The following is a 25263-nucleotide window of genomic DNA, read 5'->3' on the forward strand; positions in this document are numbered from 1 at the left end:
TGTAACTTTACAGACATGTTTATGTGTTTGTGCGCTCATGAGTTTGTCGACTGGTGTATTCAGGAGAGAATGCTGTCAAACAGAGTGGCTTAATTAATGAACAACTATCTTTGATACAAAACAGAAAATATATATCAATCTTTGACTAATACTTTTAATTCCAAATGCATCAATCAAGTAGCCTTCCAGCAAGTAACAGAATGAAAACCCATGTTTATTTTTACAATGGTCTTAAAAATGAAACTACTTCAACCTCTAGCAGATGGTAGTGGGTGGTAATTCTGAAAAGAATGCCCTTCTTCTCGCTTTCCTTTTTCTACTCTTTCCGTGGTCCTTTTCCAGAACCTCTTTTCCAGGGTCTTTTCCAGGCTCCTTCGGGGTCGACCCTATTGTTATGCATAGCCCCATGATATTCGCTTTTTATACCAACATTTCCATATTGTCGCAACTGTCAGCCAACTTCTTACACTCCTCCTCCAATTCCGAAATTTCACTGGGAGGTGATTATTTAAATAACGACGCTATATGTTTACTTCTTGATATGCCTCGTGGACTGGCACCGCCTCCTTACCTTCGAACCCAACCCCCTCCCCCTTCCACTCCCTTCCTGCCTTTTCCCCTAGTCCCTCACTCCTTCAGTGCCTCCTCCTTGGCCCCAGGTCCTCCTGGTGGTAATCGTCATTCCTGGAATGATTCTGAAATGATTCCAGAACGATTCTGGAACGTCTTTTCTTCTGTCCAATGGATTTCGTTCAGACCTCACACAGACCTCTCCCTAAGTGACGTCACGCTATTGCTTGAGCGGTAGGCATGCTGCTGTCATTCTAAGTTTCAGGAAAAAATGGCTTCTTTCGAATTTCAGTTATTCAAATTTTAGGTCGTATCAATCGGTAATGTGAGTGATGGCTTCATACAGGGGCAATATGCTTGGTGATCTATTGGCATCTTTTACAATAAACACCAAGTAGAAATGAATATAAAGGGATGAAATTATCGATAAGATCATGAAATGCGTCAAATGCCTTACAGAGAATGATATAGCTTGAAAGAACGGGAGAATTTCTGCCTTACAGTGTGCAAATGGAAAGAGCGCAAAAGTCCCGAGATATCTGAGACGATTTGATACTCGGCGACAAAATCTGCTTCTCAGTTTATATACAAACATTTCATCGTGCTTCTGCCACCCCTCCCCGACCACCACCACAATCCTCACCACCTCCTCCTCCTCCTCCACCTCCTCCGCCTCCTCTTCCTCCTCCTCCTCCTCCCAGGAGTAAGGATCCAAAAATTTTATCGCCTTGGACGATCTCTCCGAGAATTTCTCCAATTCAAGATCTCATATGCTGATTTCAAACTCGAAGATTGAATTTTCGCCGTGTAAAAGATATGGCCCCCAGGCCCTTGGCGACGTTTATTTACATACTCTGATCCTTTTCACATTAGGAGTCGACGAAGGCAACTTTTTCTAGGAGATCTTCGTCTTGCTCCAAATCTTTTCGGATTCCGTTGCTCTAACGCTTCATCACAAGGTTCAGGGTCGTCCCTCCATTTTCCTGTGTTCATGTCTTTCATTTTCCTTTGTCCCTGTCGAAAGAGGCAATTTCTCATAATCTGCTTCCGTCACAGAAGCTTGGGAAGAAAGCAATGCCAAAAGCATTCAGGTGGTAAGATAAACCAGCATAACTAAAAGACGCTTTGAACCGAAGCTTACCTACAAGAGACTCGCTGGGTGAAGCGAGCGATGGAGTGGTGCCCGTTATCGCTGCCTTGTGAGAACGCGTTTGAAGAACATAACACGGAGCAGAGGGCTTGAAGTGTTGCTCCCAGAACGGAAATTTATGCAGACGATTTTCCTTCCGACGGTTTTTCTTCTCCTCCCCCCACCAAACCCCCTTCTCACCTCCTACCCACCCCTCCAGCACCTCTTTCCTCTCCTCCGCTCTTATTCCATCCTCTCTCTTGCCTGTAAGTCCGGGCCCTCCCTAACGGAGTTAATACCAGTGCTGGTGTAATCTAGCTATAAAAAGACAGCCATTGACCATTTGAAATATTCATAGCTACCTTTAGGCATTAGTTTAGCTTAAGTGTAATATTACAAAGCAAAATCTTTCATGGCAATATGACTCGGAAAAACAAAGACAGAAAAGACTTGCGTGAGTTCCTACCTTTGCATTCCATTCGAAACGAAAGCTGCGCGCGTCAACAGATATTAATGCACGGCCGAAAATACCGCAAGAAATATCGTCGGGATTAATACAGACTCAAATGTCCGTGAGATCTGCAATATTTTCGTCTCAGGAATAGAAAATTTTGAAGATCATGCAAAAATTACGCCAGCAAGAATAAGGTACGACGGGTTTTGGGTTTATTTGGTTATTTACACACCGGAAACATGTAACTTCTGTGCACTTTCATATGTCATAAATTTTCATAAGGAAAAAAATTCCCAGCAACACACACACACACACACACACACACACACACACATATATATATATATATATATATATATATATATTATATATATATATATATATATATATATATATACTAGCTGACCAACCTGGCGCTGCGTGGGATAACTGTGAATGATAACCGATAAACACACTCTCTCTCTCTCTCTCTCTCTCTCTCTCTCTCTCTCTCTCTCTCTGACTCTCTCCCTCTTTCTTCTCCCTAACAACTACCCTCTGAATTTACATTAATGACATTGGTGTAGGCTTAATTAGCAGGATAGCTAAATTTACAGATGACATCAAACTAGGTGTAAATGCAGCAGACCCAGATGCAGTGGAAAGTTTAAGAAATGACCAAATGAGCATAGGAGAGTGGTAAAAAATTGGCAAATGCCTTTTAAAGTGGATAAGTCTAAAGTGTTACAAGTAGGAACAAACAACCTTACATGCTGCTTGGAAATGACATAAATAGTGTAGAACAAGAGGAAGACCTTGGAGTCATTATTACCAAGGACTGAAAATCCACAAAACAGTCCATAAAAGCTGAAAAGAAGACACAGAAACTAGTGGGATACATAAAGAGGCAGTTCAAATACAGAAACAAGGAAACAATGCTGCAGCTCCACACATCAATAGTTAGACCTCATCTTGAATATGCAGTACAGTTTTGGTCACCAACACTAGGAAACGACATAAATAGATTAGAAGGGGTACAAGCAAGAGCCACAAAGTTAATTCCATCCATCAGGCAAATAGGTTACTGAAGACGACTAGAGAGCCTGAACATGTAGGGCTTAGAAACACGACGATTGCAAGGACAACTAATAGAGACATTTAAAACAGTGAAAGGCATAACAAAAGTAGACGGTAACCTATTTACGTTGAACGATAACAAGACAAGCAATAATGGATTGAAACTAGAACTGAAGAGATACAACACATCCCACTGTGGGAACTTCTTTACATACAAGATATGTGACACTAAATGGAATAAACTGCCACCAGAAGTTGTAAACAGCAACAATGTGGAAGAGTTTAAAAGAAAGCTTGACAAAATCATTAGGACACTGAACGAACAGTAAAACCTGCTCCTAGAGATAAGTGAGCACACGATGTCTCCTCGGATGGACTAACAAGTCTTTGAGACATCCTAATCCTTGTAACTCCTTGTAACTCTCATCTCCTCTCCATTGCATTCTCGATGTCACAGCCTTCCTAACCCCTGCATTGATGTCTTACCCCCACAGTATACTTTTGCGGATAGCAAGTCATATGTATACCAAAATTAGATGTATTGAATTTGTAAAGTTTATTTAGTTACTAAGACTACGGGCAGAGCCAGCCCAGTTTCATGGGTAGAACCAGCCCTGTTTCAGGTAAGCCCCTCCCACCCCCACCCCCTTTGGTGCAAGTGATGTGTATGTATGGGTGTGTGTATGTGTGGGTGGGTGGGTTACTGTGTATGTTTATGGATAGGTGATTGGGTGGGTCAGTATGTGTGTGTGTTTGTCGGTTGGTGGGTTGGTGTGCATTTGTGTGTGTTGTTGTCTGTCTGTGTGAGTGTGTGCATGGATGGGTAGATAGGTTGGTGTGTGTATGTGTGAGGGTGGGTGCGTAGGTTGGTGTGTGTGTGCGAGTTTGGATGGGTGAGTGTGTTTGAGTGTGCTTGTGGGTGAGTGGGTTTGTGCGGGGTGGGTGGGGTCTGTGATTGAGAGACAGACAGACAGACAAACAGCCAAACAAGAGAATGTCCGTAGTGTCTGATTTGAATGGAAACCACAGCTTAGATAAATGTGTAGGTAAAACCCCAAAGAAAAAGAAAAAAACAAAAACAAAAAAAAAGCAAAGGCGTCAGAACAAACAGCTTAATGTTAGAAGGAAGATCAGCGAAGACTGGCATCACACGTCTCTCCTCTCCTCCTTTGTTGCCTTCTTGAGATGACCGACCTCTCTTATCCTTATTTCTTTCCTGCCAGAGGAAGAAATTCCTCAGTGAAGTCAAAATATAATAAATAATGACCAACACGTCGTCATAATTTATTGTTGATTACACAATAATTACATAATTAGTTTTCAATCGTGCTGTCCAAATGGTGCATTGCTGATCATAATTGCGTGCATTAATAATCATCATTATTATTACTATTACGTCGGGGGAAACGGCTGGCTATCATCATTAGGCTGTCGGGCGTATTTTAGGAGGCAATCTCCCATTGCTTTGCGTGCGGAGGCATCAAGAACAGGCCACGGACACCATCGCAACCACAACTCAAAGAAGCTTCCAGGATGGAAGCTGTCCAGGTCCCGCATGCGCGCCTCTTGTGCGCTCTAATTACACCTATTTGCTCTTCTCCTGCAGAGTTGATAAAACACTTTTCGAGTTAGCTATAATTAATTAGATTTTTAACGGAAAAGTCGTTCTAGGAAAATTGACTTCTTTGTCATTATAATAACAGGCAACTTAACATTCTTGCCACTACATTCTTAGTTTAGTTTAAGGGAAGACTTTCTGAGGTGCAGTCTGCCTGAATGCTACGCCGGGCAAAAGTTTTGGAACAATTTATATTAGTCAGGTGACCTTTTCCTTGTGAAAACAGTATACTGAAAATGTTGCTATATATTTCTTCGTTTTTATAGAAAATACCTACTTATCCATGGCCAAGAGCATATCAAGGAAATAGCCTAGAAAAGGATAAAAGCAATGCACTCATTAGAGCAAGAAATTTTTTTCATATCCCACCATCAAAACTTCTTGAAACATACAGTCACATTAATAAATAAAGCACACACAACACTTACACACACACACACACACACACACACACACACACACATATATATATATATATATATATATATATATATATATATATATATATATATATATATATATATATACTATATACTATCTAGTATCTTGTCCTTTTACTACATTGAATCTTAAGCATCTACACTATCCTTGTTTATATTTCTACCTCCATCATCCCCTTCAGCGGTCCAACAGGTGGTTTTGATCACGACTCTCATCAAATCTAATGTCCGGTGTCCGTCCCAAATTATTCCCGACCGACGCCTACTTACACTTTGTACATTAGGTGACTCAGTGTTGGGGTATGTGTGTGTGTGTGTGTGTGTGAGTGTGTGTGTGTTTCAAGAGGTTTTGATGGTGGGATATGAATCAGAATTTCTTGCTGTAATGAGTGTATTGCCTTTATCCTATACTAGGCTTTAAATGCGACTCAGAAAGTCTTGTAAGATGTTTATTACAACATATGGCGCTACTTTTCGAGAGAAACGTCTCATTCTCTAGCTAAAGTGGAAACAACATAGAACTAATAGGAGTAACAGTTTATTAAAATAACAATTATAGATACAAATTTACAGAATTCTATGTTAGGAATAAAAGAATTAAAAATGAAATAGACTTATTCCCAGGGAACGGTTAGAACCCCGCTAGTGACGAAGCACTCATCAATTTTAATTCGCCTTAGGTGTTATAAGGCATTCCAAGGTATCGTGAATCGGATATTAGGCAATTGTGCCTTTATAGTTGCGAAACGAAAACATTCACGCGTGATTATGACAAATACACACATATACACACACACACACACACACACACACACACACACACACACACACACATATATAATATATATATATATATATATATATATATATATATTATATATATATATATATATATGAGAAGGCAAACATCCGTTTCAAATAACACCTTTATTGGTGCAACGTTCCGAGCACCAGCCCCATTTTCAAGTGAAAATTTACAATAACAAAATAGAATTAGAGTAAAACACTTCTCTAAAAGTACATAATCATAATAAAAACAATTTATGCGGAAGTTAAGACGTCTCCTTGAGGTTCCGACAGATTTTCTTAGATCACTTCTAGGACAAGTATATAAGTAGACGTCGTTAGATGCCATAAGGTGGTTCACTTATTTAAAAATAAATTCAAAAGCCAGTGGGTTTGTTAGAATCAACAGATATTTTATGGCGGGACAAATTAAGAAACTCAGAAAGCAAGCTGGCTAATATTTTTGAGAGTGAGTTAGTGGAGCGGTTACTACACAACAGTAACGCTGTCACCTGTTGTTTTACTGTGGTTAAGTCGACGATAGTTTTACTTCATTGAAAGATAAATATAAAGCTAATCTATTTCTACGGTTTGCTAATGTGGCCCATTCGAATATCATATTTACTACTGATTACGAGAAAGATAACAACTTGCTTTTTAAGAGACTGAGTTTTCGCGTAACATCGTCTTTTTATACTTCGAGTTTCATAAAGAAGACGTTCACCGGCTTGGGCGCAAATTTTGTAGTTTTTGTCATTTTAATTATAAAAACAAATCTGCTATTCACTTCTTCCACAGAGCCTTTTCCCTCTCTTCTGGATGGTCTGAGTTCCACAGAAATATTTTACTGAGAATTGTTCTCCGAATGGTTATTTTGAAAAAGAAGTTTTTACTTGACAATACAATCCCGACTGTACTAAGGGTACATTTCTATGCCAAAGTTCCTTTTATACCCAATACTAAATTCTATATCCCAGATCAACAAATTATTAGACTTATTTTTCCGGCCATGAAATATCAGCTGATTCCAACAAACCCACTGACACTTGGATCTATTTTTAAACATACATACAAGTTGAACTCTATTATGCATCTAATGTCATCCACTTATAATACTTGTCCTAGCTGTGACCGAGAAGACTACTTAAGTTCTGCACAGATTACCATAAGTAGGAAAGTTATCGTGCTGACATGAAATTATTATCTGAATTTCCCGGCATCCGTGACCATGCAAACAGATGCAAGTGCAATATAGATTATAAACATTTGGAAATTCTTACCAAAGCATCTTCTCCACAACAGCTAGCGATCTATCGCTCCTTATTAGTAAATGGTGGTTTTTAAACTGAACAACCAAACTACCTCTACCCTCTATACCCGTAGTAAACAACAGACTTCCTTTCACTATTCAATCACCTGTCATCCTTCCTCTACTGGAAATGGTACCGAGTTTCATTGGTGTTCTTTTAGTCTTCTTTTTAGATGAGTATTTCTACCCTAATTTTATGTTGCTATTGCAATCTCCAGCTTGAAAATGGGCCTGGTGCTCGGAACGCTGCTTTAGTAAATATATATATATATTATATATATATATTATTATTATATATTATTAATATAGTATTATATTATATATATATATATATAATATATATTATATATATGTATATATATATATATATATGTATTTTTGTGGGGTAGGGGTTGGGGTGGGGTTCCAAAATATTCCAAAATATTAAGTAGGAACATCGTTTAAGATCCAGCGTACTGTAGGTATGTTGGAAATAATTTGCATCGAAGGGGATTTATAATTCATCAGTGTCTTGTCCCCGGGCCGGATTCGAACCAATGCCTGATTTAGAAATGATAGAGAGTGACTTCGTCCATTCTTTCCAATAGCATTAACTCGTAAAGTCACGACATTTACTGTCTTAAGAAAATTATCGATTTGATATTTTTTTCGTGAATTGCCATCTGTCAGGTAACCGAGGAATGACCGATGAAGACTATTCTGATGACAACAAAAACTCGTGTCTGTGGAATGTTCGTGGAAATGAATTCACGCACTCAAAGATTCTTTGACTCCAAATAGGCATCATCGTGTTTTGGATATCAAGTGAATTGTTAACGCAGTGCGCGCAATGCCTTGGGTCCTTTTTTTTCACTATATATCTCTCATTTCACACATTTGACACTTTCGAAAACGAGCTGAGCCTCTCCACGTTGTCGAAGTCTCATAACACAAGATTTCGTTTGGTGAAAAAGTGTGATCGTATGGAACAATGGACTGCATGCTTAATGTTGTTACTTTGTTAAAAAGAAACAAAAAAACTCTACAAGCCTTACGTAACGGGTTCTAAATTACGGAGCGACATTTTTCATCCCAATTCAGTATTTACAAGGTTGACACACTAATACTCCTAATAGATAGGACCACAATTAAGTACTTTCGCTTACTGAGTGGTCCCTACAGACTTGGACCCACCTAGGCATCATAAGTTGCTGCGTGATACGACAAGAGGTGCTCGCCTTTCCTCTCTCTCTCTCTCTCTCTCTCTCTCTCTCTCTCTCTCTCTCTCTCGAAATCTGACGAGTACTTACGGCCTGCTTTTCAGACATTAAATGATTCGCTATATGTCACCTTGTTTCCATAAGTTACGCAATAAGAGCACAAGACAAAGTTTATCAGATCTAATTATATTCACCATTCACAGGAAAAATCAAATAAAATGGCTGGATATTGAATGCACCAGATATCAGGTCACCTCAAAAGTTTAGCCAAGAGGCTCTTCGCTCCGCTCTGTATTTGAGTTTTATTGGAGAAAATGAGACAAGTTATAGAATTAATGCGATTATAGAACTGATTTACAAAGTTCATATTAAAAAAAATCAAGATAATTGTTAAGTTCGTGATCTAAAATAAATTCAAAAAACGCTCAAGAATTCCAACGTATTTATGTAGTAAATTAATTAAGAAGATAGTCCTCTTTCTCTAGGCAGGTGTAGAACTACTTCGAAAGTACACCCAAGCATAGGTAAAAATACCATCCTTGGCTGAGCAGGGTCCAGTGGGCACCTTCGCCAGATGGAATGCTTAACTAAACTAAGGTGTAAATTCCTAGAAAAATGAATCTGTTGATTATACCCAAAAGGAAACGGCAGGAATTATATAACGAAACGATATCTCAAAATATTTCTGTTCATTGAATGAAGAAAACCGAGAGACTACAGGATGGCACCATTGACATTTACCTCAGCTGATGGAGAAGCACGATTACTGGTTTCCTAACTTCTTTCTAATATAGTTACTTTAAATAAACGTTCATTTGTCCATTCGAAAAAAGATAGTCTACATATACTCTGTTTTTTTCCATCTGTCATCCCGCCTGTGGTGTTTGCGTATGGTAACACTGCATCCCGGGCTCTAGATAGTTACATTCAGCTTACATTCAACAATTACAATAATGTCCTATTTTGAATATTAACGGTGTAATTCGAATACAGTAAATTATTGCAACACCTTTCAATTCCAAATGTACACCCAGATATCCTTTTATTTACCTAAAACTTACTCATAGCGTAACTATTTAAAGCCTGGGACACAGTGTTACCATACGAAAACACCACAGGCGGATGGACAGATGGAAAAAAACAGAGTATAGTAATAGTTATTTTGCTCTGGTTTTATCACTTCATTATTATTTCCGGGCTACAGTTTCAGGACAAAGAAAGTTACTTGACTGATGGAGGTGTATGAAACCTAACATCTTTCCCTGTTGCCTATCAAAAGAAAAACGAAACGTCAAGTATCATTTGTCTAAGATTCCCATTGTCTTAAAGAATCGAAACGCGCTCCAATCACACCTCGACAGCAAATTAACAAGCTGTTAAAAATAAGAGGAATGAAGGTGCAATTGTACTATTTATAAAAAAAAAGGATGATAAAAAGCTTTCCCTCTTCACTACTTTTCGAACAGCCAACAACGGTAATTAAATACTTAATGAACGGTTTCAATGAATAACTTGATTACTCATTTGTAGAACATTCGATAAATTTCCCTTATCCCAAATACCACTCTGGCCTGTTGCTTCTTTGTTTCCATTATTTTTCCAATACTAATAATATTGCTGCAAATACTGCTACTTTGACTGAGGCAGAGGGTGAGGATAGTACTTCGAAATTTAAAAAGAAATATTCATACAATAAGAAAGAATCACTTTCGGTTTAAGCAAAGTCAACAAATACCCCAAAAACTAATAGTAACTTTCTCTCTCTCTCTCTCTCTCTCTCTCTCTCTCTCTCTCTCTCTCTCTCTCTCTCTCTCGTGAAATGAGTGCGAGGATTAAGAAGAATTAAGAAGAAAAATTAAGAGATCCATCAGTGTCCTCAAGAAATTAAGAAATTAACAAGAATGTAAATGAGGGACCTACTTCATTAGCATAAATTTTGCTACATCGTGAATGTTTCCGTGATAGGAAAATTTTCCTTCCTCTTAGAGTCTAAGAGAGTTTACCTGAGTAATTCTGAACAAAGAGCGAAACAGCTAGTTATAACGTTCGTTTTGGAGAAATATTCTTTATTTCCTTTTGTTTCGAGGCAAACAAAAGAGATAATATCGTATCGCCTTTATTCTGTCCTGTCATTCTTACAATTATGACAACGTCGAGCAGTCGTTTCATTTTCATTCTTTTCAATGATGATGTAAGCAGATATTTTTGCAACTAAGAAGTCATGTGACTTTCCTTCTATCCCAACAGTCGTCAGACTCCCATCGAAACCCATCTTTCTAGTTGTTTTAATAATATCCTACAGTCTACGTAGCCAATCCCTCTGACAATAATGATGTCATTCAGCCTTCACTACATCTTATCTTCTTGCCTTCATAATGTTATCACTCTTCAGCTCTAATATTTTCCTCTAAATGTCATAAAGGTTATAGAAAAAGGAAGATATTTTATCCCATCCTTCATAACCATTAGACTGGTCTCATTCTATCCTATCTTCATACATTGCTGCTAGCAGCATAGCATGCCCTCATTCTATCACAGTCCTCATGCAACTGATGCTCCAGGAGTTTCTCGCATGAAGGTTCATACTTCATTCCAGAGAATAGAGGGGAAATGGAAATATATCGCACTGATTAAAGTTATATATATATATAATATATATATATATATATATATATATATATATATATATATATATAATTTTATATATTTGCATATATTAGTGTTTACCTTACGTGCACATGTATTGGAGAAAGCTGAAATTAAAGGCAAATGGTACTGTTGGGGTAGATTTTGTTTAAATTTGGATATCTGGGTTTGATATCTCCCACCATTGTGTGTGCAAATACACTTAGAAACATTTCTTGGTCATCCATTCCCTAAATGAATGGAAAATTCCAAGTCTCGAGAGCTTTGGCATAATCACTCGGGTTTCTGATTGGTTGTAGCTCATAAAAAACTTGGTATTTCACTGAATAAAGAAAACCTACTATACCAGGCTACATGAGCCAGTCATCATACCCTTATATCTAAGTTCAGTCAAATGATGGCCGTGTGAGAAATTTTGTCTAGATTGGTCAAGTGGTTGGGATTTCTATAGAGCACAAACATAAGGACAAACATATACACATTTACTTTTATATATAAGATATATACATATATATGTGTGTGTATGTGCACTTGCTGGTGTGCATGTGTGTGGGTTTAAGTGTATATACTTGACTGCATGTGAGTGTGTATCTTTGGTAGCCACAATAACCTCCCTTTCCTGCTGGGATTTGAGCCCATACATTGCAGAAAGGGACGGCTAACCATCATTTCACTGTGCTACTAAGTATAGGAATTTATTTTAACGTAACAAGTAAAAAGATATTTAAAATATTATATTATATATATTAGAGGAATATATAAATAATATATATACAGACAGATAGATAGATAAATATAATGGAATCGATGCCTTTAATCGAATAAACTAAATATCTTAATAAATACATAAGGGCATACAGAAAATTACTGATAAATTCGTAGAGGAAAACAAAGAATGGGCGATAAAGAACTACTACTCATTCTGTAACCTCTGCTCTGCTAACAGTACCAGTTTGTTACCCCCATGCTCTTTAAACACAATCTTACAAACTTGTACAGTAACGTGTTTCGTCTGTATGCAAGTCTCTAACGTTCGTTTGAACAAACTAAAACCTTCATTCCCTGAATGAAACTACTTTAATTTCGCACTATAACCAGCCAGTCCGTGCTTGAATAAAACACAACTCTGTTGAACTATTCACACCATAAATCGGGCGTATTCCACCTGACTTCCCCCACAAAACTACATGCTCTGAGTGCCATCTCTCCATCTGCTTAATTGCAACTGGAATTCAACCTTACTAAAGCTTACCATGAGTGCCACCTTCGCTGGCATTCCCCCACTAAATACGACCTAGTGCCACAAGTGTTTGTATGAACAAATCTGTATCCCTCAGTACCTACGAGTAGCTTTTCATTCTCTCTTCTATGCCCGTTTCTCAGACCCTCTTACCTACTTTTGGCCTTGGTGGCCCTGTAGAACCACAACCTGTGAGTCCGTCTTGATTCTCACATGATAGTGCGACATCTGTTCGACTAAACAACCATCGTACTTCGTATCAGTGCCATTATTATCACTCACCATTCAAGCAAATTCTTTGTAGACTGTGAGGACTAGTACTTAACAGCCTACCTCTCACAATGCTATGGCTTCCTATGCTGAACTGCATCAAACCTTCCTAGAAATCGGACAGGGTCTGGCATTAGAGAAGTCCAGACTTGGATTGACGCCCAAGTGGCTAAATCTCAACAGAATCAAGCCACCAAGGAGGAGAGAAAGAGAACAGAGAAAGAAGCCAGGGAGGAGAAGGAGAGAGTAGAGAGAGAAGCCAGGGCGGAGAGAGAGAGAGAGAGAGCAGAGAGAGAAGCTATGGAGGAGAGAGAGAAATCTGAGGGAGAAGCCAGGGAGGAGAGAGAGAAATTTGAGGGAGAAGCCAGGGAGGAGAGGGAGAGACTAGCGCTAGAAGCACAGCACACATATGAGTTGGCTCTCAAACAGGCTCGCCATGAAAATGCCTTGGCACTCGCCCAACATAGGGCCGAGAACCCTACTCCCACTACACCCTATAGTCCAAGTCAGCTAGCATGAACATGTTCATCCAGAAGTGGTCAGACACTGAACCTGATGCATGGTTGGATCATGTAGAGAAGGTATTTGAACATTTTACACCCACGGTGACTGAGATTGCTTTAATTCTAAACAAGCATATGGGCGGAAAGGGTTTAGTTTCTCTTTGTGCTTTGACATCCACAGAACAAGGAGATCTTACAGCATTCAGGAGAGTTGTCAATAAAGCTTACGAAATAACACCTGAACTTTGGAGACAATGTTGGCGTAGCTTACTCAGGGAAATAGGTCAGTACTGGTTGGATTGGACTTACTACAAAAGTAGAAATTAAAAAAATTGGCTAGATGTGCTCAGTGCAATGGCACTTGGGGATCTCTCAGAGCATGTGAAATTTCAGGATTTCTTCCATTAAGCTCTGAGTGCATTAGCAACCTACATATATAAGAAACACCCTACAACCATTGTGGGATACTGTCAACTAGCCGATGATTGGGAAACTCATCACCAGCAACACAGTACGACGCTGGGAAAGAAACTTGTACATTCTTATCACATATCCTCAACCCATCCTAAGAATGCACACTAATCTCAACCTCTTACTTGCAATCACTGCAAGCAAACCGGGCATAGCACTGAGCAGTGTTGCTTCAAACCAGGAAATAGTCAGAAGACTGCGTCCACCACTACTACCCCTATGAGCCTGGATGATGCACTGCTTCCCCCAGCCAGCAGCAGGCCTGCTCCCTCCACGAGAGCAGTGCCAGAGACTACGGTCAAAACTTTTGCACTGCAGGTAATGCTTATGGACATTCCATCTTATGGGCAAAGTTCCCATGCAAGACCACTACACTTGCCATTGCCTTGGCGGTAACCACGCCCTCATCCTTAGGACCTCCAGCTGAAGGTCCTATCATTCTGGCACCTCCCAGAGGTAGCTGCCAAGCATGCCATATCAAAGTTTTTGATAACACTGGAGCTACAGTCGATAGACATAGCCTCATTGCCATAGAGGCAATAAATCATGCAATGATGATACTCCTTACAGTTCAACTGAGGATCACCGGACCTCAACAACTGAAAATCTGCAGACTGGCATTAGTCAAGCATCTTCCTAGAGGTTATGGCGTTCTCCTAGGACACGATTGTAAGTCCTCCCTAAAGTTTTGACAATCTGGGGGTTTAAACCCCACAAACCTTTCATCAAATATAAAGAGTACTCTGCTACCTTTTTTCAACTCGCTGCTAGTACCACTTGAGTGCCCTGGACAGTGCTGTGCTCCTCCTAGTTTGGACGTAAAGCCAATTCAAAGCCTAATTCGTGTGACTGGTCCTGCCACGGTAACATTGCCACAAGAACCCAAACTTACATGAATGCCCTGCTAGTGCCACTTGAGTGCACTGAGTAGTGCCGTGCTCCGTCCATCCTGGACTTTGAGCTAATCTCAAATCTGAGTTCTGTGCCTGCCAATGCCTTTAGGACAGTGCCAGAGCCCTCACTAGATCTCCCCAACAGGGTAAACCCTCACCTCCTATTCGAACTCCCACAACCACGGCAGAGACTCACACAAAGATGAGGCCTCACAACCCATGCCTGAATTATTCACTGTAATCTGTGAGCCTCCAACGCCAACCAAACCTTCCTCTCTTTCCAAATCCTCAGAACAAGATACTCTGATGGAAAACTTTCATATAGCCAAGATGGCAGCAGAACTCCTCAAACTACGCCAGCAAATGATAAAGACTGTTCGCATTCTCAAAACTCCCGTTTTTGCTGCAGTAGGAATGCCTAACACACCCACACCTTCTTCGGATCCAGTCACCGAGTCTGTCTATAACAGCAAACAGACAATCTAAAAGAAGACCAAGGAAGAAGGGTAAAAATTGTAAATCATCCAGGTAGCCTAAGAGAGTCACAAAGTTCTCTTGGCACTTGTCACAATCTGACCCAGTTCCCAGGTTTATCTGAGTATGACGGCACATAATCCAGAGCAGGTGCCCTTTCACTCCCTTCATACTTCAATTTCTCACCCCTTGTGCTTGTGTACTTATAACTAGTAAATTTTGTTCCGTACTCAAACTGTCTCCAATTTGCTCTTTTTTATCTCCTCACATTTAGGTTAGAGTGTGAATTGCACGTGTGCAATTTCAACTTGCACCCGGCCAGAGAAACTGCCGCAATAGTATTGAAAAACGCTAAAAAGCAATGGTTAAATCAAGACAATGATCAAGTAACAAGTCAATATATCTATATAGCAAATAACAGAGTTTGTATTTAATGAATCAATCATAGCTAGGGACAAAGTTAAAATGTTTAAAAAATAAACCCTTATGAGAACTATGTAAATAATAAATATTTCATGTAATTAAGATTTGCAAGTAAAGTAAAGTAACATAACGTAATAAACAAGACGTACAGCTTTAGTATAATTCTTAATAAAGCAGCTCAGTAGAGTAAATAACATGTACTAGCTTGCAAGTTCAAAATCTAAAGGTTGAGAGAGAGAGAGTTCATTTCAATCATAGAGCCTAGAAGACATTCATGCCCGAACAAGGCATAAAATGTCTTTTAGCAGGGGAAGCTGCCACATGCATTTATTCATTGAAATGCGTGGTCAATCTCAATGATTTACATTTTCAAAGAAAACTGAAGTAAATTTGTTTAGGTCGCTAGGACCGCACAAGGAGTATCAGAAATGATACTCCCTGCCAATCAGTGATTCACTACGCAGGGCACCCTCATGGAAATCTCCTACCCACTCTGCCCTCTCAGCTTTAATGTCCTGCCATTGTATTTCCGTTGTTCCCTCTTGTGTTTGCTGTCACGATTCCTTTTTTCAGGACACCTGTATCTTGGGCTGTCAACAAGATGTCGTTGAGTGCAGAGCGGAAGCCATAGAATTAACGGTAACCGCCCGCCTTGGACAGAGGCAAAAAAAGCCGGAAAGGACCGGCATGTCAAGAGAAGTCAGAAGTTGCTCGCAAGAGTTCGAGACCTACAACCAGAGCAGACACAGTGTCGGTCAGACACCCGTCACCCTTTCCCACAGAGTGGCCTTTAGAAGTGTTAATTGGATCCGACGCCCCAACCCCCCGTCCCCGGAATTTTACAGATGCCAAGGGATTTGGAGACGATGTATAAATATATATATATATATATATATATATAATATATATTATATATTATATATATATATATATGAAATATGCTAAGGTATGTATGTATGTATATGTGTATGTACATATACTGAAAGAAAGTTATAAAATGTAAATAAATCTTGACAACAAAGGAACGATCCTAAGTACAGCAGCTTTATTTATAGTATTAATGACAAAAGTAGACGTGAAATTGAACCACACAACGTATATTAAATTGTCTTAGGGATAAGGCAGAACCAAAATAAAATGTTATTCCATGCTCTGATCCTCCTCAAATAAACAGGTCCACAATTATCAAACCGACTTGTGGGGAGAAAGAGCGGAACGCTAAGGTTCGCAAAGAAGAAGAATACAAGAGCAAATGAGGAGGAACATAGTGACGGTGGAGATGTGACAGAGGCGGGAAGGTGAGGTGTCAGGTGTTCGGTTTTTATAATTACTGAGGTAATCAAGTGCCTCGATTAATCATGCCTGGTCCCGGGAACAATTAAGAAGGGTTCTCATGATTCTGATGCGCGGAATATTTGGTTCCCTTATCAATCACAACACAGAGAAGATTTTTTTTTTTCTCTTGCCGATGCAAATAGGATATTGTTGCCGGAATGCTGCGCCGCCGCCGTTCATGAACTTTTCTCAGGGTACACAGGACTCACTTAATTACAACTCACTCTGGAAGAATGTTAATGAGCGACCAAAGATTTCCAACTCAACTCCTTTTCCATTTTAATATCGTACAGCATGAAACGCTCCTGTTCAAGCGAGAGGGTGACTCTCTTTCTTCGGATAAATCACGTTTTTTTTCCATGAGCTTCGCATGGAGTTGTAAACTTGATGCCATAGCTAAGCTGTGATTTTTACATTTCAGAGTGAGGAGAATGTTATCCAGTAAGCACTGCCTTGAAGAAAGATGGTTGTTTGTCATTGAAAATATTATACATACATACACACACACACACACACACACACACACATATATATATATAATATATTATATATATATATATATAATATATATATATATATATTATATATATATGTATGTATAATATTTTCAATTACAAACAATCATCTTTTTTCAAAGCAGTGCTTACTGGATAACATTCTCCTCACTCTGAAATGCAAAAATCACAGCTTAGCTATAGCATCAAGTTTACAACACCATGCCAAGCTCATGGAAAAAAACGTGATTTATCCGAAGATATATATATATATATATATATATATATATATATTATATATATATATATATTATATATATATATATATATATATATATATTACAAGGTGAGGAGAATGTTATCCTGTAAGCAACTGCCCGGAAACAAATATGATCTTTTGTAATTTAAAATTCTATACTGAGGGAAAAGGTGACGGAAAAAACGAAAATTTCCTTTGTTTTGTCTGTGTTTGTATGTCTGTCATAGGGTAGGGGTTATTTTGAGTTAAATAAAATCCCTCTGGAGTGACATAGTGGGCGCCTGCAAAAATTTTATCCTGGTCTGACAAGATTTCAATAGTGGACAAACAAATATACAAACATTCATATATATATATATATATATATATATATATATATATATATATATATATATATATATATGCTTAAAAAATCACAGTAGATGCAGTGACTTCATAAATAAGCGAATACCACGGGAAATGATAGACAGGAATCCAAGCGCTTTCGTCTTTATTCAGACATCGTCAAGGAGCTACTAAAGTACAATCGGAGAGGAAGGCCTCAGGTACAAACAAGATCAGGAATACCAGATGGTTAATTATCAAAAAGGGTAAAAATTAAAAGGGATAATCCAGGATTATCGGATATCACACGGTCACAAACTTAAACAGATTCGACCCTAACCGAAATTACAAAGTATCTTTACAGTCCAAAACATGTAAAAACTGAATATATTAATTTTGTTGCTTATATTTATCTACAACTTTTTTCATTATGAAAGCATCAAGTTTAAATAAACCAAGACTTAAATTTAGAACATTTCTATTATTTGACTTGATAAAACAAGATTCAATGATATTCCTTTTAACTGTGTCATTACATGGGACTAAGGCTCTTGCTTGACTCCAGTTAATAGGATGGTCTAAATCTCTCATATGTAACACAAAATAATGCATTCGATATTTGCCCAGTTCTCACAGAATATTGATGTGCTTAAGACGCTGTGAAAGAGATTTGCCAGTCTGTCCGTAATAGATTTTATCACACTTTTTGCAAGAATTTCATATATGCAGCCTGGAAGATCTTTAGGAGAATTTTTGATTACTAAACTCTTGACATTAATATTACTGAAAACAACATTTATGTTTAAAAAGCTTTAAAATTCTAGGAATATCTAAAAACCTTTCATCATAAGGTAATTTTAGAATGTTATGCTTACTAAATTCAAGTTTGTCATTAGTTGAATAAAATGTTTTTCTAGCTCTTTTCCATGCCACATCTACAAAAAGTCCTTGGGTATTTAAAGTTTCAAGCAAAAAATATCATATAAATAGTTTTAATTTTCAGCGTCAATAAACTGCGGGCTACAGACACGTAAAAGCCCTTAGGAACATCCCAGAAAAAAACAGAGAATTTAACATTTTGATGGTGATTGGAGTAGTAATGAACAAAAGAGGCAATATTAGTTGATTTTCGAAAGACTGAAAAGGTGAAATTTCTATCATTTCTATGGACAGTTACATCAAGAAAATTCAAATTACAATTTCTTTCTTCCTCTACAGTAAATTTTTATAGAAGGACTAAATTATTGAGATTATTAAGGAATTCCTGGAGGTTTTCGTGAACTGGCCAAATACAGAATATATCATCCACGTATCTAAACCAAATAACTTTTTGGGGACAAAATTCTTGGTAAGAGTTTTGTCTCAAAAAATTCCATGTAAATATTGCTAAGGACAGGAGATAAGGGATTACCCATGGCCATGCCAAACTTTTGTACAAAAAATTCCCCATTGAAACAAAATTTACTATCTTTGTTACATAACCTTATGAGAACTAATGAGATTTTCTACCACTTAGGGAATGTCATGAACGCTCTAATTCCTCTTCCAAATATTCAAGTAAGTCATATACAGGCACTTTTGTAAATAAAGAGACAACATCAAAACTAACCATATTAAAATCATAATTCAAATTTAAACTATTCAATTTGTTTATAAAATCAACATTGTTTTTAACATTCGTGTTAGAAATATTTCCTACCAAAGGAGTAAGAATTTTTACAAGCCATTTAGATAAATTATACGAAACTGAGCCCACTGAACTAATGATTGGTCTGATAGGGTTATTGATTTTATGTGTCTTGACTAAACCATACATGTAAGGTAGGGAGGCGCATTTGCGGTGTAAACTGTTTAATTAAATGGTCCAAGCCCTTCAAAATGGATTTAATTTGTTTATTAAAATGGGAGTTAACTGTCTGTGTAGGGTCAGATCTCAGTTCGTATAAGTATCAGTGTCATTTAGCAATGTCATTATTTTACTTATATAGTCACTTTTATTCATAATTACCACTGCATTAGATTTATCTGCTTTTGTCACCTGCACTGTTTCGTCTTCTTTAATTTTCTTAAAAGCCTGGAGAAATCTCACGGGTACATTAGGGGGAGAAGGTTTACTCATAGCACCATACACAATACCTTTACAAATATTGATATTCATCAGGGCATAGTTTTGATTCAATTTTTCTAAATAACAAAAGGATTTTTGAGATGTCGACACAGTCCAGGTTACCATTAAATACACCAAAGCTTAACCCATATCCCAAAGCCGCTGTCGTAGCACTATCCACTGGTTTGTCAGATAAATTAATCATGAAGTCCACGTTGGCATGCTTAGTCCAGTCGCTTTCAGCAATAAGATTTTTCAGCTTGACTTGGAGCTTCCTTTCAAGACGGTTGCAGCACTTTCTCAATTTTCCATAGCAATAATCCAGCATCCGATTCTTCCAATCGACAGGAACCGTCTGATTAAAGCTATACCGTCTGCTCTAAGTGTACGGAACGCATCATCTACTTCCACTTTTGTGCTGTCGATGTGTTTCTGAAGTATGATGCGTTGAAACTCGTCGAAAGGTCGCTCTGCTAGCGAAGAATTCTCACTGGTAAAATCGACTTGGGCATCACTTGCTCGTTCATGCACTTCCGTAGAAAGTTGAGTCGGAGTTTCAGTTTGTGAGCGATGATAAGAGCATTACAGAAGGATGTCACGAATAGAACAAGGCTCGGAAAATTCAAAGAATCGGATGCTGGATTATTGCTATGGAAAATTGAGAAAGTGCTGCAACCGTCTTGAAAGGAAGCTCCAAGTCAAGCTGAAAAATCTTATTGCTGAAAGCGACTGGACTAAGCATGCCAACGTGGACTTCATGATTAATTTATCTGACAAACCAGTGGATAGTGCTACGACAGCGGCTTTGGGATATGGGTTAAGCTTTGGTGTATTTAATAGTAACCTGGACTGTGTCGACATCTCAAATCCTTTGTATTTAGAAAAATTGAATCTAAACCTATGCCCTGATGAATCAATATTTGTAAAGGTATTGTGTATGGTGCTATGAGTAAACCTTCTCCCCCTAATGTACCCGTGAGATTTCTCCAGGCTTTTAAGAAAATTAAAGAAGACGAAACAGTGAAGGTGACAAAAGCAGATAAATCTAATGCAGTGGTAATTATGAATAAAAGTGACTATATAAGTAAAATAATGACATTGCTAAATGACACTGATACTTATACGAAACTGAGATCTGACCCTACACAGACAGTTAACTCCCATTTTAATAAACAAATTAAATCCATTTTGAAGGGCTTGGACCATTTAATTAAAGTTTACACCGCAATGCGCCTCCCTACCTTACATGTATGGTTTAGTCAAGACACATAAAATCAATAACCCTATCAGACCAATCATTAGTTCAGTGGGCTCAGTTTCGTATAATTTATCTAAATGGCTTGTAAAAATTCTTACTCCTTTGGTAGGAAATATTTCTAACATGAATGTTAAAAACAATGTTGATTTTATAAACAAATTGAATAGTTTAAATTTGAATTATGATTTTAATATGGTTAGTTTTGATGTTGTCTCTTTATTTACAAAAGTGCCTGTAGATGACTTACTTGAATATTTGGAAGAGGAATTAGAGCGTCATGACATTCCTTAAGTGTAGAAAATCTCATTAGTCTCATAAGGTTATGTATCAAAGATAGTAAATTTTGTTTCAATGGGGAATTTTTTGTACAAAAGTTTGGCATGGCCATGGGTAATCCCTTATCTCCTGTCCTTAGCAATATTTACATGGAATTTTTTGAGACAAAACTCTTACCAAGAATTTTGCCCCAAAAAGTTATTTGGTTTAGATACGTGGATGATATATTCTGTATTTGGCCAGTTCACGAAAACCTCCAGGAATTCCTTAATAATCTCAATAATTTAGTCCCTTCTATAAAATTTACTGTAGAGGAAGAAAGAAATTGTAATTTGAATTTTCTTGATGTAACTGTCCATAGAAATGATAGAAATTTCACCTTTTCAGTCTTTCGAAAATCAACTAATATTGCCTCTTTTGTTCATTACTACTCCATCACCATCAAAATGTTAAATTCTCTGTTTTTCTGGGATGTTCCTAAGGGCTATACGTGTCTGTAGCCCGCAGTTTATTGACGCTGAAATTAAAACTATTTATGATATTGCATTGAAACTTAAATACCCAAGGACTTTTGTAGATGTGGCATGGAAAAGAGCTAGAAAAACATTTTATTCAACTAATGACAAACTTGAATTTAGTAAGCATAACATTCTAAAATTACCTTATGATGAAAGGTTTTTAGATATTCCTAGAATTTTAAAGCTTTTAACATAAATGTTGTTTTCAGTAATATAATGTCAAGAGTTTAGTAATCAAAAATTCTCCTAAAGATCTTCCAGGCTGCATATATGAAATTCCTTGCAAAAAGTGTGATAAAATCTATTACGGACAGACTGGCAAATCTCTTTCACAGCGTCTTAAGCAACATCAATATTCTGTGAGAACTGGGCAAATATCGAATGCATTATTTGTACATATGAGAGATTTAGACCATCCTATTAACTGGAGTCAAGCAAGAGCCTTAGTCCCATGTAATGACACAGTTAAAAGGAATATCATTGAATCTTGTTTTATCAAGTCAAATAATAGAAATGTTCTAAATTTAAGTCTTGGTTTTTATTTAAACTTGATGCTTTCATAATGAAAAAAGTTGTAGATAAATATAAGCAACAAAATTAATGTATTCAGTTTTACATGTTTTGGACTGTAAAGATACTTTGTAATTTCGGTTAGGGTCAGAATCTGTTTAAGTTTGTGACCGTGTGATATCCGATAATCCTGGATTATCCCTTTTAATTTTTACCCTTTTGATAATTAACCATCTGGTATTCCTGATCTTGTTTGTACCTGAGGCCTTCCTCTCCGATTGCACTTTAGTAGCTCCTTGACGATGTCTGAATAAAGACGAAAGCGCTTGGATTCCTGTCTATCATTTCCCGTGGTATTCGCTTATTTATGAAGTCACGTGCATCTACTGTGATTTTTTAAGCATAATGGAAACCACACGCAAACTTCTACGCCTTTTCTTTGAATTTTCCGAGCCTTGTTCTATTCGTGACATCCTTCTGTAATGCTCTTATCATCGCTCACAAACTGAAAACTCCGACTCAACTTTCTACGGAAGTGCATGAACGAGCAAGTGATGCCCAAGTCGATTTTACCAGTGAGAATTCTTCGCCTAGCAGAGCGACCTTTCGACGAGTTTCAACGCATCCATACTTCAGAAACACATCGACATCACAAGAAGTGGAAGTAGATGATGCGTTCCGTACACTTAGAAGCAGACGGTATAGCTTTAATCAGACGGTTCCTGTCGATTGGAAGAATCGGATGCTGGATTATTGCTATGGAAAATGAGAAAGTGCTGCAACCGTCTTGAAAGGAAGCTCCAAGTCAAGCTGAAAAATCTTATTGCTGAAAGCGACTGGACTAAGCATGCCAAACGTGGACTTCATGATTAATTATCTGACAAACCAGTGGATAGTGCTACGACAGCGGCTTTGGGATATGGGTTAAGCTTTGCTTTGGTTTATTTAATGGTAACCTGGACTGTGTCGACATCTCAAAATCCTTTTGTCATTTAGAAAAATTGAATCAAAACCTATGCCCTGATGATATCAATATTTGTAAAGGTATTGTGTATGGTGCTTGCTATGAGGGGTAAAACCTTCTCCCCCTAATGTACCCGTGAGATTTCTCCAGGCTTTTAAGAAAATTAAAGAAGACGAAACAGTGAAGGTGACAAAAGCAGATAAATCTAATGCAGTGGTAATTATGAATAAAAGTGACTATATAAGTAAAATAATGACATTGCTAAATGACACTGATACTTATACGAAACTGAGATCTGACCCTACACAGACAGTTAACTCCCATTTTAATAAACAAATTAAATCCATTTTGAAGGGCTTGGACCATTTAATTAAACAGTTTACACAGCAATGCGCCTCCCTACCTTACATGTATGGTTTAGTCAAGACACATAAAATCAATAACCCTATCAGACCAATCATTAGTTCCAGTGGGCTCAGTTACGTATAATTTATCTAAATGGCTTGTAAAAATTCTTACTCCTTTGGTAGGAAATATTTCTAACACGAATGTTAAAAACAATGTTGATTTTATAAACAAATTGAATAGTTTAAATTGAATTATGATTTTAATATGGTTAGTTTTGATGTTGTCTCTTTATTTACAAAAGTGCCTGTAGATGACTTACTTGAATATTTGGAAGAGGAATTAGAGCGTCATGACATTCCCTTAAGTGTAGAAAAATCTCATTAGTCTCATAAGGTTATGTATCAAAGATAGTAAATTTTGTTTCAATGGGGAATTTTGTACAAAAGTTTGGCATGGCCATGGGTAATCCCTTATCTCCTGTCCTTAGCAATATTTACATGGAATTTTTTTGAGACAAAACTCTTACCAAGAATTTTGCCCCAAAAAGTTATTTGGTTTAGATACGTGGATGATATATTCTGTATTTGGCCAGTTCACGAAAACCTCCAGGAATTCCTTAATAATCTCAATAATTTAGTCCCTTCTATTTCTAAAATAAAATTTACTGTAGAGGAAGAAAGAAAATTGTAATTTGAATTTTTCATTGATGTAACTGTCCATAGAAATGATAGAAAATTTCACCTTTTCAGTCTTTCGAAAATCAACTAATATTGCCTCTTTTGTTCATTACTACTCCAATCACCATCAAAATGTTAAATTCTCTGTTTTTTTCTGGGATGTTCTTAAGGGCTTTACGTGTCTGTAGCCCGCAGTTTATTGACGCTGAAATTAAAACTATTTATGATATTGCATTGAAACTTAAATACCCAAGGACTTTGTAGATGTGGCATGGAAAAGAGCTAGAAAAACATTTTATTCAACTAATGACAAACTTGAATTTAGTAAGCATAACATTCTAAAATTACCTTATGACGAAAGGTTTTTAGATATTCCTAGAATTTTAAAGCTTTTAACATAAATGTTGTTTTCAGTAATATTAATGTCAAGAGTTTAGTAATCAAAATTCTCCTAAAGATCTTCCAGGCTGCATATATGAAATTCCTTGCAAAAAGTGTGATAAAATCTATTACGGACAGACTGGCAAATCTCTTTCACAGCGTCTTAAGCACATCAATATTCTATGAGAACTGGGCAAAATATCGAATGCCATTATTTGTACATATGAGAGATTTAGACCATCCTATTAACTGGAGTCAAGCAAGAGCCTTAGTCCCATGTAATGACACAGTTAAAAGGAATATCATTGAATCTTGTTTTCATCAAGTCAAA

The 25263-nt window shown here is 37.4% G+C and overlaps 1 protein-coding gene across 1 annotated transcript; it reads left to right on the top strand.

The window, feature by feature from the left end:
• Window positions 1-541: 541 nt before the first annotated feature.
• Window positions 542-13236, top strand: LOC135214631 (formin-like). Its single transcript, XM_064248966.1, has 5 exons — window positions 542-671; window positions 1151-1273; window positions 5450-5567; window positions 12831-12963; window positions 13147-13236. Exons 1-5 carry the CDS (start codon window positions 542-544, stop codon window positions 13234-13236), a joined length of 594 nt encoding a protein of 197 aa, XP_064105036.1.
• Window positions 13237-25263: the final 12027 nt, after the last annotated feature.

The sequence above is a fragment of the Macrobrachium nipponense genome, chromosome 46 (genome assembly GCF_015104395.2).
Source record: "Macrobrachium nipponense isolate FS-2020 chromosome 46, ASM1510439v2, whole genome shotgun sequence".
NCBI classification, from domain to species: domain Eukaryota; kingdom Metazoa; phylum Arthropoda; class Malacostraca; order Decapoda; family Palaemonidae; genus Macrobrachium; species Macrobrachium nipponense.

What these genes read in the sequence shown, in the direction of transcription:
- LOC135214631 (XM_064248966.1), top strand. Translation starts at nt 542, where the DNA reads ATGCCTCGTGGACTGGCACCGCCTCCTTACCTTCGAACCCAACCCCCT. An exon ending in GGCCCCAGGTCCTCCTGGTG is followed by an intron (nt 672 to 1,150) that starts GTAATCGTCATT and finishes TCTGCTTCTCAG; the next exon opens with TTTATATACAAACATTTCAT. An exon ending in CCAGGGAGGAGAAGGAGAGA is followed by an intron (nt 12,964 to 13,146) that starts GTAGAGAGAGAA and finishes GCTCTCAAACAG; the next exon opens with GCTCGCCATGAAAATGCCTT.